Source organism: Haliotis cracherodii, unplaced genomic scaffold (genome assembly GCF_022045235.1).
Source record: "Haliotis cracherodii isolate W230 unplaced genomic scaffold, xgHalCrac1.p SCAF_15, whole genome shotgun sequence".
Taxonomy (NCBI): Eukaryota; Metazoa; Mollusca; class Gastropoda; order Lepetellida; family Haliotidae; genus Haliotis; species Haliotis cracherodii.
In genome coordinates this window covers 1,155,489-1,169,922 of record NW_027266270.1, presented here as the reverse complement: position 1 = coordinate 1,169,922, position 14,434 = coordinate 1,155,489, and the positions used below count along the sequence as shown (strand labels likewise).

Genomic DNA, 14,434 nt, shown 5'->3' with positions numbered 1-14,434 from the left:
TAGATGCTTGTTGCAACTACTACATGTAAAGGATCAGCAATGTCCTGCATTGTGACACCCAATCCCCATTAGATGCTTGTTGCAACTACTACATGTGTAGGATCAGCCAGGTCCTACATTGTGACACCCAATCCCCATTAGATGCTTGTTGTAACTACTACATGTGTAGGATCAGCCATGTCCTACATTGTGACACCCAATCCCCATTAGATGCTTGTTGCAACTACTACATGTGTAGGATCAGCCATGTCCTACATTGTGACACCCAATCCCCATTAGATGCTTGTTGCAACTACTACATGTGTAGGATCAGCCATGTCCTACATTGTGACACCCAATCCCCATTAGATGCTTGTTGCAACTACTACATGTGTAGGATCAGCCATGTCCTGCATTGGGACACCCAATCCCCATTAGATGCTTGTTGCAACTACTACATGTGTAGGATCAGTCATGTCCTGCATTGCGACCACCTGATCATCATTAGATGCACGTTATATGACCAGGACAAACCAAATCCTGTTAGCAACACAAACATTCAGAAAACAAAACTCTTAACAATATCTTAATTTAGTTTTTTTATTAAGAAAATAAATAACATGATAACACTGTCCGTACAATGAGATGATGGCAATGAGGGCGTGTGATTTGCCCACGTTTCAAGGTTCCAGTGCCAGGTACATTTCGTCACACCATGGAACAAACTGGTATTTGGGAATGTTTACTGCTGTCCCGAGGTTTTGTTTGTTTGTTTGTTTGTTGTTTGTTGCCGCACTCAGCAATATTCCAGCTATAGGACAGTGGTCTGTAAGTAAACGAATCTGGATCAGACAATCCAGTGATTGACATCATGAGCAGCAATCCACGCAATTAGGATACAATGACATGCATCAATCAAGTCAGCAAGCCTAACCACCCCATCCCGTTAGTCGCCTCTTACGACAAACATAGTCGCCTATTACGGCAAGCATGGGTTGCTGAAGACCTACTCTCCCCAAATCTTCAAGGGACTCATTACTATGGCAACAGAACCTTCACAACTAGAGAAATGATGTTGCTGTTTGGAAGAAATGAATCATAAAATAACAAGAAGTCTCAACTTCCATAACCAAAACAGTGTGGGAAACCAAGTACACATGCACCAAACATCAGCTGAATCTTCCTACTGGGCGAGTGAGACTCACCCATCAAGTGAGACTCACCCAACAACAGGGCAAGTGAGACTCACCCAACAACAGGGCAAGTGAGACTCACCCATCAGTGAGAATCGCCCATCAATGCAGATAACTTAGAGCATCTTTCGAACACTAAAAATTATTACAACTGAGGTTAATAAATGCAATCATTCAAAATGAAACTTGCCATTTTCTAAACGCTGTACGCATTGGTGTGAAACTAAATCAAGGATACAATGTACTATGGATTCATTTTGTATCAAACCAAAGACTATTTCAAATACCTGCACATGAGTTTGGTTTACAAAATGGCAGTGATCAAGATTCAGTTGTCCACTTCTATCATGTCAAAATCAACAATTGACACCCAAACAAAAGAAAAAAGTACCTTTCGAAAAGAAAAATCACTTTGCTTTTTTTCCCCAGTTATATAAAACTTTGATCTGATACTTGATCCTGACGTTGTGTGGCTATATCCTTCATTCAAGGCCTTTCAAGCAAGTCGGTTAGTTTACATGACCACCTGCTGGAGGGGGCATGTTATTTCTACATCGATGTCATCACAGGGACCAGGGTCTATATGATGACTTAATCCACAATAACTATTGTCACATCAGTAGCTCCTAACATAAACTCCCAACACTTCCTATTTGTTTCCAGTTATTGGTAGCAAGTTAATTTTGAAGTTGACATTGATGCATAGTTTTGTTGTTGACTGCCTACTTTGAATTTGGGGCCAAATATTTTGAAATCCAACAGACAACAAATAACAGACCTGATGTATCGTATACTCCTCATAGGGGGGTCCAGAGAGGGAGGGAGGAGGTTCCCCCACCTACCCTCTTTTGGAAAACCCAACATGGTATGTTGTAGGCAGTAAAATTGACTGAGAAAAATGCTGGATCAGACCACTCCCTTCTAGAAATGCTGGACCCGCCCTTGCTCCTTGTATCTCAAAATGCATGATACGATACCATTATCGCTCAGCGTGTGTCAACTACGTGTTTATACCCCTGCACTGCCTGTACCACACTTTGTACCACCACATCGGGATGACACACTTAGGGAGCAGACATAGTAGACGGACATATCGTCAACGGCCGTTTCACTCCACACCTGTCAAGGTCACACTTGATGCTATACTGGGTCATCAGGTTCACTTTTGGGGGCATTTGACATCTGAACATCAAAGTCAGAACTGAGGAATTCCTCCGTCCCAAACTGAGGCGTCGCATGGTCACCGGACTCCACGAGGGGCAATGATTGGTCAGGTGCTGACTGAGTGAAAGCTGATGTTTGATCTTCAGTGTTCGTGTGAGAATTATCACTAGTCCTGTCTGGGAACGACTCATCGTATCCCTCGGCAATATTACTTTCACTAGTAAATGTATATGAAGGAGTCCCATTTGTTTCACTTTGAGAAACTGAAGATTGTTCTAATGAATGAAGTTGATCTGTGGAGGTGCTGGATGTTGATTGGTCAAATGCAGATGTGCTGACTTGTGATTGATCAAATTCAGAAGTGCCGACTTGTGATTGGTCAAATGTAGATGTGAGTGGTGATTGATGGACACTGCCATTGGTTGATTGTTCAAGGTCATGGTCGGGTGTGTCTGGAGAAGACACATCCAGGTCGATGCCGGGGACGACCTGCATGGCCTCGACCCCAGCTTGGGCTGCAGGACTGCTGATATCAGTGTCGGGAAGGGGGTCGGTCTGGCTGCTCATGTGCTGCTCGGTGTCAGACCTGGGCTCGCTCTGGTTGGATGCTGGACTCATGTTATCAAGGTCAGGAGGGGGACTGGTGAGGTGTGGAGGATTAATGCTTAATTCATATTCAGGATCAATACATTCGTTCTTCACAATAATCATGGGCATAGCATCCCCATCGTCCTGTGTGTGTACAACCCGCCCCCCTCCCCCACCATCGCCAAGCCCCTGGTCGTAGTTCTGATACAAGTCCATGTCTGACTGCACGCTATGATCAAATTGGTTGCTATGGTAACTAGTGGTTGCTTGGTCTTCTTCGCCAAAGACTCGGTCAAAGTCCACCTTGGGTGGAGACCGGATGGTACTTGGTTCGGAATCGGACATGGTCTGGGTGCACATGTCTGCTTTCCCCTGACCAGTTTCCTGAGCCTTCTGGTCAACCAGCACCAGCAGCGGAGACTTGACATCCTTGACTGCCATTGGCGGAATTGTGCCGGAATTGACAGCGTATGTCATGTATTCCTGACAACACATTGTCAGGTGTTCCATGCGAAGCATGAGAGAGATCTTGAGAAGAGAGAACGCGTTGTTCGGATTCAAGCGGAGGATGCCGTCGTAGATGTAGGTGAGGAACTGGTAGACAATGTCCAGCTTGATGTCCGATGGCATCTTGAGACGCAGCTCGGTGGCAGGGTTGAGGTGGTCGAAGGATGCCCGCAGGTAGGGGCTGGCAGCGAACAACACCATGCGGTGAGCCTGAAACATGGAATCAGGACATTCCTACAGTGTGTGTTCACAGAGCATTTAATGTCCGGAAATTTCATTTGGAACTGATTTTGTTAGGTTGATTTTACAACTGTTACCCCCATGACCACCAAATTCTCAAACACCTGCAGATACGAAAACACATTATCAAGAGACATTCATATGCAGTGAAAAGTCCAGTTTCCAATCAAATTCCATTGAATGTTTTTCAACCACTCAAATTGCAGCACATACTCCATTCATTTACAATACCCGACAATCAGGGGTCACTTGCAATTCATTAACTGTAACACAAATAAAATACCTGTACATATTCAGCAAATCATCATATGGCTGAACCAACGCCAATGTTAACACTCACTCTCTCCTGCACATGGCATGGACTACTGGCTTCCAGGCAGGTGTACCGTGACCCCAGCAGTGCTTACAACCAATCGAAATGCTCCGATATTCACAAGAAACAATCATCATCCATTCTACGACAACACCCAACTACACAACATACCTGTAACTTCATGCCTCCCACCATGATGGCAGCGTCCACAAACTTCCCGGACTTCCAAAGGGCAGACAACTCTGTCATGATGTGAGAGCTATGGTCAGGGTTGAGGAATGCTCTCTCTGTGCTGTCAGATTTTGGCTCTGAATTCCTACTCTGACTAATCTGCTGTTTTGACCTTGCTATTTGTCGCTGAGGTGACCTTGACACTTGTCGATGCTGCATGGGCCGTGCTTGCTGGGTCGACATTTGCTGGACACCAACCGGTCTCTGTGGAGATCGTACAACAGACCGAGGTGCCGGCATGCGATGTGATTGGTCGAATGTTGACATGTTCTGTCTCTGAACTGATGCTTGGCCCATCTGTCTGTTCGTCTGTGGCACTGCCCGCTGAGTCTCTAGTCGGGGTCGCTTGAGGGGCGGGGTAGCTGATGTGACCGTGGCAGATGGTGCGGGCATCCTCGCCCGGGGCTGCATCCCTTGTGGAGGACGACTCTGCATCCCCTGTGGGGGTCGGCTCTGCATCCCCTGTTGGGGTCGGCTCTGCATCCCCGGTCTGGAGGACACCTGCGAGTTGCCATGGTGAATCTGCTGTGCTGGAACCGAGAATAAACCACATGAATGACAGATGATTAAGATTTAACTACTGAAAAAAAGACTGTTCTTCATGTATGTCCTGCAAGATTATTTACCCAACTTGAATATTGAGGAAAGCAGCATTAAACAACAAACAAACATGAATATACAATGCCAACACAATGCCTTTTAGACAAGCCATCAAACCTAGATTTTAGTTCTCTAAATTGCTATTTGAAAATATGACATACCAATCTTATTTAAAAGAATGGAAAGACAGAAATTGGTGTGTATGGTATTATGCTACTATTAACAATATTCCAACAATCACGATGGTCTGAACACGCCCAGTCTGAACGCACCCAGTCTGAACGCCCCCAGTCTAGGCTGAAGAGGCCCAGGCTGAACGCCCCCCAGTCTGAATGTCCCATTCTGAACATGCCCCCAGTCTGAACACCCCCAGTCTGAACATGCCCAGTCTGAACGCGCCCAGTCTAGTCTGAACACGCCCAGTTCTGAGCACCCCCAGTCTGAGCATGCCCAGCCTGAACGCGCCCAGTCTGAACAACCCCCCCCCCCCCCCCCCCCCCCCCCCCCCAAGTCTGAACACCCCCAGTCTGAGCATGCCCAGTCTGAACTCCCCCAGTCCGAACACGCCCAGTCTGAAAATGCTTCGTAAAATATGCAGGACCTACTTTTCTGATGTGAATTATTTGCTTTCTACTTGACATCAGTACACCTCATATCGGTGAGCAGACCATATTCCACCAGCCTGACACAACATGAACAGACTTCTCTAGAATAAATTACCAGTTTCAAATGACTGCAAACTTGTGGTAGACTATACCAACAATGATCCACATGACAGTGCGACCTATTCTCCTTCCAGAATCCCCACAGGGAGACAAGCATGGTGTACTAGAATCCCAAAAGGAAGACAAGCATGGTCTACTAGAGACCTATTCTGTCCAAGAATCCCACGGGGAGACAAGCATGGTGTACTAGAGACCTATTCTGTCCAAGAATCCCCACGGGGAGACAAGCATGGGACATTGGAGACCTATTCTGTCCAAGAATGCCCACAGGGAGACAAGCATGGTGTACTAGAGGCCTATTCAGTCCAAGAATCCCCACGGGGAGACAAGCATGGGACATAGGAGACCTATTCTGTCCAAGAATCCCCACAGGGAGACAAGCATTGTGTACTAGAGACATATTCTGTCCAAGAATCCCCACGGGGAGACAAGCAGGGGACATTGGAGACCTATTCTGTCCAAGAATCCCCACGGGGAGACAAGCATGGTGTACTAGTGACCTATTCTGTCCAAGAATCCCCACAGGGAGACAAGCATGGTGTACTAGAGACATATTCTGTCCAAGAATCCCCACGGGGAGACAAGCAGGGGACATTGGAGACCTATTCTGTCCAAGAATCCCCACAGGGAGACAAGCATTGTGCACTAGAGACCTATTCTGTCCAAGAATCCCCACAGGGAGACAAGCATGGTGTACTAGAGACATATTCTGTCCAAGAATCCCCACGGGGAGACAAGCATGGGACATTGGAGACCTATTCTGTCCAAGAATCCCCACAGGGAGACAAGCATGGTGTACTAGAGACCTATTCTGTCCAAGAATCCCCACGGGGAGACAAGCAACGGACATTGGAGACCTATTCTGTCCAAGAATCCCCACAGGGAGACAAGCATGGTGTACTAGAGACATATTCTGTCCAAGAATCCCCACGGGGAGACAAGCATGGGACATTGGAGATCTATTCTGTCCAAGAATCCCCACAGGGAGACAAGCATTGTGTACTAGAGACCTATTCTGTCCAAGAATCCCCACAGGGAGACAAGCATGGTGTACTAGTGACCTATTCTGTCCAAGAATCCCTAGGGGAGACAAGCATGGGACATTAGAGACCTATTCTGTCCAAGAATCCCCACGGGGAGACAAGCATGGTGTACTAGAGGCCTATTCTCTTAAAGCAGCCACACAGGAAGATGAGCATTGTGTACCAAGACCTCGCATGGAACAGTGAAAATATATAATCCACAAACGTGTTTTCCCCGACTTCGACGCCAGTAGTGGGTATAACTCCTTGTAGAATCGGCACCCAGTGACTGGTCCTGCATCAGGGTCAAGGTCACCACAAATTCTCTGGACACGATAGAACTCCTTCTTTAACTTCTTGATCTTCTCCTTGCACTGGACCCAGGTGCGCCTGATGCCGGCCGTGTTGAGGAGGCGGGCAATGTGTTCGTACACCGTCTTGTTGCGGTAAAGGTGCTTCAGCTCCTTCTGGATAAACGGGTCACTCCACAGTTCAAACAATGTCAGCACCTCAGATTCTGACCAATTGTAGGCGCGCTTCTGAGTTGAATCCTCCATTCAAAAGGCATATATACAAATGCAGGTTTTTAAAGTACCACAGAATCCAAACCTGGAAAGTCTTTGTCCCTCGAGTTATGCAAGCAACAGGCACAAAATGTCAATCGGATTTCTCGCAATCTTCAACCACCATTCTTAAAGTAACACAAAATAATAGGTAATTCCTTGTAGTCTTCATCCCATCTGTGATATATCAGTGCAATTGATATACAAGTGGATATATCCCCTCCAAAATGATCCAATCAGAATACATCCAAACACTTTCTATAGCAGCAGGAACCTTCCAACAAATCTATTATTCCACACGTAACACAATAATACAGTCCCAGTGTTGAACTATGTGCACAATGTGTCACTATGTTGAAGCTATCTCCAACAGACCTCACCCCATCTGTATGTCTGAGGCAGCAGTCAATCTGAGCCAGCAAGCCCAGGACAAACTCCACCTCCTCGCACAGCAAACCTGCTAATGTGTGCTACATTCTGGGCTGGGCTGAAGATGAGGCTAAATATAGCTTGTATTGATCCACCAATAGCGGGCTACAGGAGACAGCTAGCTGGGCTAAGATGGGTTATCATGTGTGGCCTGCAACATAGCCTGCCCTCTCAACTCAGGGCGTGGACCTCCAGATGGCAGGTCATAGTCACGCAGTGCCAAGGTGGGATCGGGTGGAGGTCAGGTGGAGGTCAGGTGTGACCAGCAACACAGCCTCCGCCTCCCCCTCCCCCCATAGTTCTGAACCTACACACACTGGTCAGTCAGACAGGGAGCCAGCTAGCAGGGCCCAGGTGGAGGTCAGGTGTGACCCTCTACACCCCACAGATCTTGACCTACCCCTGGAGGTCAGGGAGACAGCAGGGCCCAGATGGAGGTCCTGTGTGACTGCTACACCCCATAGATCTTGACCTACACCTGGAGGTCAGGGAGACAGCAGGGCCCAGATGGAGGTCCTGTGTGACTGCTACACCCCAAAGATCTTGACCTACACCTGGAGGTCAGGGAGACAGCAGGGCCCAGATGGAGGTCCTGTGTGACTGCTGCACCCCATAGATCTTGACCTACCCCTGGAGGTCGGGGGACAACAGGGCCCAGATGGAGGTCCTGTGTGACTGCTACACCCCAAAGATCTTGACCTACACCTGGAGGTCAGGGAGACAGCAGGGCCCAGATGGAGGTCCTGTGTGACTGCTACACCCCAAAGATCTTGACCTACACCTGGAGGTCAGGGAGACAGCAGGGCCCAGATGGAGGTCCTGTGTGACTGCTACACTCCAAAGATCTTGACCTACACCTGGAGGTCAGTCAGACAGGGAGCCAGCTAGCAGGGCCCAGGTGGAGGTCACATGTCACCTGCCGCACAGATCTGTTAATGGCAACATATACCCTGTGACCACTACCCCCCAAATAAACGCTGATTCGCTCTGTCATGTTTAGATATTATAGATCTTTACAGATGGTATCCAATATGTTAGGTTAAAAACAAATTGTCATTTGATCACTTTGCATAAATACATACCCCCTTTTGATAATACATGCATGGTTCATGCAACATCTGATATTAGTGAGTGAGTGAGTGAAGTCATCACAAGCTAGTGATTGATATTAAAGGTTTTCATCTAGGATTCTTAACTAATTTGCCTGGCATTTCATTTCTTCATTTCCTAAATTGAGAAGTATCTCCCGAACAGGAACTTCAGTGAGACAGCATACCATATAGATAGCAAAGTATCATCTGCAACACCGTCACTTTATACTGCTCCGCTGTTATCTGACGTCCACAGGTCACTCGTACACAGCCACAATCCACACCTTCACAACATTCTCCTGGAGTCTGATGCTGAATTTGTACCAACCTCCACAAGCTCCATCAGAGTGCAAATTACAAAATATCCTGGAAATATTTTATGCCCCTTCCCAAACTATCTAACCAAGTTCACCTTATCTATTTTGATATTAAGTTTCTAAGTACCTATGATTTGTGTTTTGTCTGAACGTTGTCTCCCATCAGCAACAGACTGTTGGGGTCCCATTGGGGGAGGGAGGAAGGGAGAGAGACACATTACATTGAAGGGATGGTTATTGAAGGTTTACAGGGTGTTTCACAATTTTTTGCGATGCACAAGGACGTATTGCGATACGTATCACGATATATTATATAATTCTAAATTCTGAAATCGGACAGACTGCAATATTTGCATCATTAATTTTGACATCCGTTTGTTTTAGACCAAAGCGCTTCCACACTATGGCTTAACCTTCACATTTCATACAACTGACCAAATCTCCATCTTGGGGCCCCCGATGTTGATGAGGAAAGTGTACGAATGCACATGCACCTATTAAGGAGCTAACTGGGAATTAACCTCTACCTTCGCGAATTTGCAGTTTGCAAATATGGAATCATTTTGAAAATATTTGCCAAGAGTATAATATTAAACATAGGAAAGAAATTGCTATTTGAAATCACACGATATACCAAGCATTAAAAATGATATTGTGATACGTATCTTGGAAGGAATGGACCTCAATTTACCAGGCACCCTTATTATATTGTATGTTATATTATATACGTAAAAAAATCCAATAGCATGCTGCCGATATAGGAGATGTTCTATACGTCACAACTTGTATTTCACACCTAACCAGATACCTTTCTTCAGGAAGTCAGGGAAGGCAGCATTTCTGCCTGTAAACAGAGTTGCCCGAGTTTGATCCGGTGCTGCAGCCTGACCTACTGGGCCACCCTCACCCATGCCAACAACATCAGCCACACTTTGGATGGGGGACCTCCGGACGGACAGGGTATGGTTCTCGCTTCCTGAATTACACGTCGTGTTGGGGGAAGTCACTGATTGCTTGTCCATATCACTTGTTGAGAATCTCCGGGAATTGTTTCCCGTTTTCTCCACTAAACTGAGTCGAGTCGCTACGTCTCTCCTGAATCTGGAAGCTCCATCCTTACTGATCTGCATTGACTGTTCAATGGATAACCTCCTCCCGACAAATCTGTTCACACAAGATGGCTGAAGGGAGTCCATTTCCTCCTCAGGACAAGAAACCGAATGACAATTTGAATTGAATTTGTCTTCCAACTCAACCCCTGGGTCTATTTCCTTCTTGATGTTAAACAAAGACTTGACCGTCTCCTCATTGAGAACTCTCTGCACGGCCGCTAAGTCCTCCTGGCAGGGTGACGACAGCGTCAGGTCCATCAGGTGGTTGTGGTCATCGCCGACCTTCGTCAGCACACCGTTCGCTGTGACCAATGTGGCTGAACAGGTGCGCGTGCAGCACCGCCAGTAGATCTTATGTCCAAGAGCTCGTACATTGTAATAACGATACCCACGAAACTGAACAGCAGTCTTGCCTCTGCGGGTCGTGATGAACTGGATGCCATCGCACTGGTCCATTTCAGGTCAAGGGCAGGTCAAGGTCAGCCTGGTAAATAAGGACCTCAATGAAATATCGTTGGCATGCCAGACATAGTTTGCTGAAGGCCAACTGAACAATGATACACCCAATGCATGCTTGTGATGGATGACCTCTAACCCTATGTCACAGGACCAAATTCTCGTGCAATGGAATATTGTCTTGTACATAAAATCACGGTAAAAAAACATGGGAATAAATATGTACCATGTGCAAACACACAGCAAATAAATGTTAGTTACAAAAACAGGAACAGAAAAACAGGTACCACAAGTAAGAGTTAGTAAAGATGGAGACAACCAACCTACCTCTTGCGATTCTTTGCTGTGCAAAACTTGGTCTGAAGGTGTAGCTGGGATTCCTATTGGCTGGTGCAGGAGCTGGATGTGGGAGAGAGTTGGGTTGACCAACGAGGTCCAGGTCCAGTCTGTTGACGATATGGGGCTTCACTTCCTGGATGGACACGGAGGGATCCACCACACTCGACGTTCCACTGGGCTCCCCTGCAACAAAAGGTCAAGGTTAAACAAGTCTTACAAACTCGGACCCTCATTCAAGAAACTATATAACCTGCTGTCAGGTCCATCCAGAACCCCATAGCATGTGTGCATGTGTTAAAGGTGTCTTTACAGAAATAAATTGTTAGATCTCTAAAAAGAACAATTTATTCTAAATAAAATGTGCTGTGGGAAAAAAACGTCTAGTTTATTCTATTCAAATGTCTTTGCAGGCTACCAACAAGCCCCTGCAGACAGAATTACACCCAACCCAGTGGAAATCTCCACATTACAATTGTTTCACTCCAAGAACTGGCACGTAGATCACGCCAGTGTGTCATTCGTTTAATGAACAACGCAGGTGCTTGTTGAGACTTTCACAACTACGACAAACTGATAATCTTTTGCTTTCTCTGCAACAAACAAAGGCTGATATAGGAGTGTGATGTCATTTCAAGAGGATGAGAGCATAACACATCTATAATATACACCTTCCAACTCTTTTCTGTGGGTTTATTTTCAAAATATTTTAGTATTCACTAAAAATTCACTGTGTGTGTTAGTGTGTTTGCATGCATGTGTGTGTGAGTCCCCCACAGATTTACGACACCTTACATGTCAAATGTGACCATGTGCATGCACCCTGTTTTCAAAGTCCTAGACACACACCTCTAAAATTACTTGTTCTCAACGGGTCTTCAGCAACTCATGCTTGCCATAAAAGGCGACTATGCTTGTCATAAGAGGCGACTAACGGGATCGGGTGGTCAGACTCACTGACTTGGTTGATGCATGTCACAGTAGCCCAATTGCGTTGATCGATGCTCATGATGTCAATCGCTGGATTGTCTGGTCCAGGCTCAATTATTTACAGATTATTTACCAGTATACATGGTACATCCACATGTTCTCTTATAAAAATAAGAAAAGAACTTATCTTATGTATTCTTTACTCAGACATTTCAAAAGATATCCTATAGGATATTAGAAAACAAACACCTATTTATGTCATTCAATTTTCAAATCAAACAATAAAAAAATAATTAAATTTCAGAAATATTTACCAGTAATCAAATTTCTCTGAAATCTGTAAACTGTTATGAAAATACTATGTTCCTAAGACTTATTCTCTGTGTGGCAGTAAACCTTTTTAACAGTTCTTGCATACAAGTGAACAAACAATACACACATAAAACTTGATGTTTCACATTAGACAATTCTATAAACAGGGTTAGTCTTAAGGTGACTACCGGGATAAAGTGGTCAGCCTCATACAATACAACGCCTTAACACATAATTGTTTGTGAATGTTTCATATAATGTTGTACACAACGAATTAAAAGATATATTGTACATTCACCATGAACCCATGCACCTGAAAATACGTTCGATTGAGTATTTCTAGCAACGTAGTATACTTTAATTTACAACAGGTTGAATCGTATTATTTTACAATGTTGACTTTTACATTATGTTTCCGTTATAAGAAGGCTTAAAACTTTATTAACGTGACCTTATCACTCATTATACAACTGATTGAAACATCGGATTCAACATCGACTAAACAGAAAAAATAACAATCTGGACCACATGACTGCTTATAAGGTAATCGTTGTTTGTATTTAATACAGTGAAATAAACGTTAACGCATATTAATCTGACCAATAACCACAAACATAACATATTACTTTATAATGCGTGTAATCCGCACATCCACTAAGCACGGTTAACTCCCGTGATTCACTTGTGATTATTTATGGCAACAAAGCGCTTGTCATCTCGTGCGCACAGTCCACTTCCAAACTGTCAAAGCCGACCGTCAGCAGAGTCGTTCTTACCTTCAACATGTATGAGCTATCAAAGTTTAATCTAGACACGAATGTCCAGCGCATGGCACTGTGGTATCGTACGTTAATACTGACAGCAGAAGAACTGTCAATTTCCCATTTCATCCCCAAAATGTCGGTAACTCCCAACCGGAAATGCACGATTCCAGTCGATGATACCTCTGGCTACCTCGGTCCCGGGAACCAAGAGGGTGTATACCGACCCACCCATCAAGCGCAGTTTCATTTATTGAAAAAAAAAATCACTGCGCTTCCAATGCAAATCTTGAAATTTCTTTCCTGGCTGTAAAAGCAAAAACAAATTAACCTAATCTTTCGAAAATAATATAAATCATTTTCCCTATCTGGTTCCGTGGAAGTAATTATTCTCTTTAAATAACGGAGCCAGGCAGCGGTGGAGGACGAGGCATTGGGTTAATAGCCTACCTTGGTGCAGCAGTGTACCGAACAGGACCGGCACGGCGCCCGGAAGTTTCAACCCTCCGATAAAATGCTTTGAGCAAACACGACTATCCCTGGTCACCTTGTCCTGCGTGGTACCAGCCTCCATCAGGCTCTCCACCCACTTGGACGCCAGGATTTGGTGCTTCCACGGTATACGATGCATCTTAACCTGGTCTGTGTTCCCAAACCGACTGTAACACCCATTTGCAACGCAGTGTTTGGGCATGATTGAATTGAGAACGTTCACAAAGCCAATATAAACCAAGAGCCAGACAGTTGCCCGGACCAGTCACTAGAAACCAGTGAGGCTCCCGAGGGGTGTCCTGATCCACGGAACCAGGGACCAGATATGATTGTAAAACCATCGCATTAAAATCAGATATTTTACTCGAGTATATACTCTAAGTTGATTCCGGGTTAGACTATAGGAATATCGTAAGATAGCAATCTTGAGGAGCACCCATTAAATTTCATTATCGGGGGGGGGGGGGGGGGGGGGGGGTTATTATTTAATTAATGTTACTATAAGATAATGCAAAATTTCTTTAGCACAATTTAGATTTAGATGCAGCTCACACAGGATAATAGTTGAAGTTGGCAGGCACAAAAAATACCAAAATGCTTAAGATTATGTAGACAATGGGCCTCAATGGCGAATTTAAGTTTTTTACTTGTATGTTGTAAATAGGATTATTAATGGAAAAAAACAAAATACTAAGTACATCCCAAAAATACCGGTTTATCTGGTTAATATCACATGTGAGCAAAACGGCTATACGAAATCTATCTCTGTTCATATATCATGCCATGTTATTAAGAAATGAATCCTTGTAACATTGTTTAACCGCTTCCACATTGTCATGTATTTTGTACTATGGGCCTGTGGTCTTACAGTTATATAGGAATAAACTGAATTAAATTGAATATGCTCCAAATGAATAGTTTAATGGCAGTGGTGTATAAAAATCACTTAGACGTCAAACAACAAATTGGATTGCTGTTCGATGGTAAACAAATAGTTTGTCAGATATAGCTGGGACCCCCACCCCCCACCAACCCCGACACAAATCAAAATGCATGCTCCCTAAAGAAGACAA

General features: G+C 44.9%; 1 protein-coding gene across 7 annotated transcripts in view; it reads right to left on the bottom strand.

The window, feature by feature from the left end:
• Positions 1-605: 605 nt before the first annotated feature.
• Positions 606-14,434, bottom strand: part of LOC139462160 (uncharacterized) — a 28,192-nt gene continuing 14,363 nt past the window's right edge. For 6 of the 7 annotated variants that reach the window (XM_071243687.1, XM_071243688.1, XM_071243685.1 and 3 more), the window contains 3 exons: positions 10,858-11,052; positions 4,156-4,745; positions 606-3,641 (listed from right to left, as the gene is read on the bottom strand). In XM_071243687.1, coding sequence (XP_071099788.1) covers positions 2,313-3,641; positions 4,156-4,745; positions 10,858-11,052 — 2,114 coding nt within the window. In that variant the 3' untranslated portion in view covers positions 606-2,312. Of the gene's footprint in view, positions 3,642-4,155; positions 4,746-9,770; positions 10,559-10,857; positions 11,053-14,434 lie in introns of those variants that run through there. The other variant, XM_071243684.1, reaches the window with a different exon arrangement.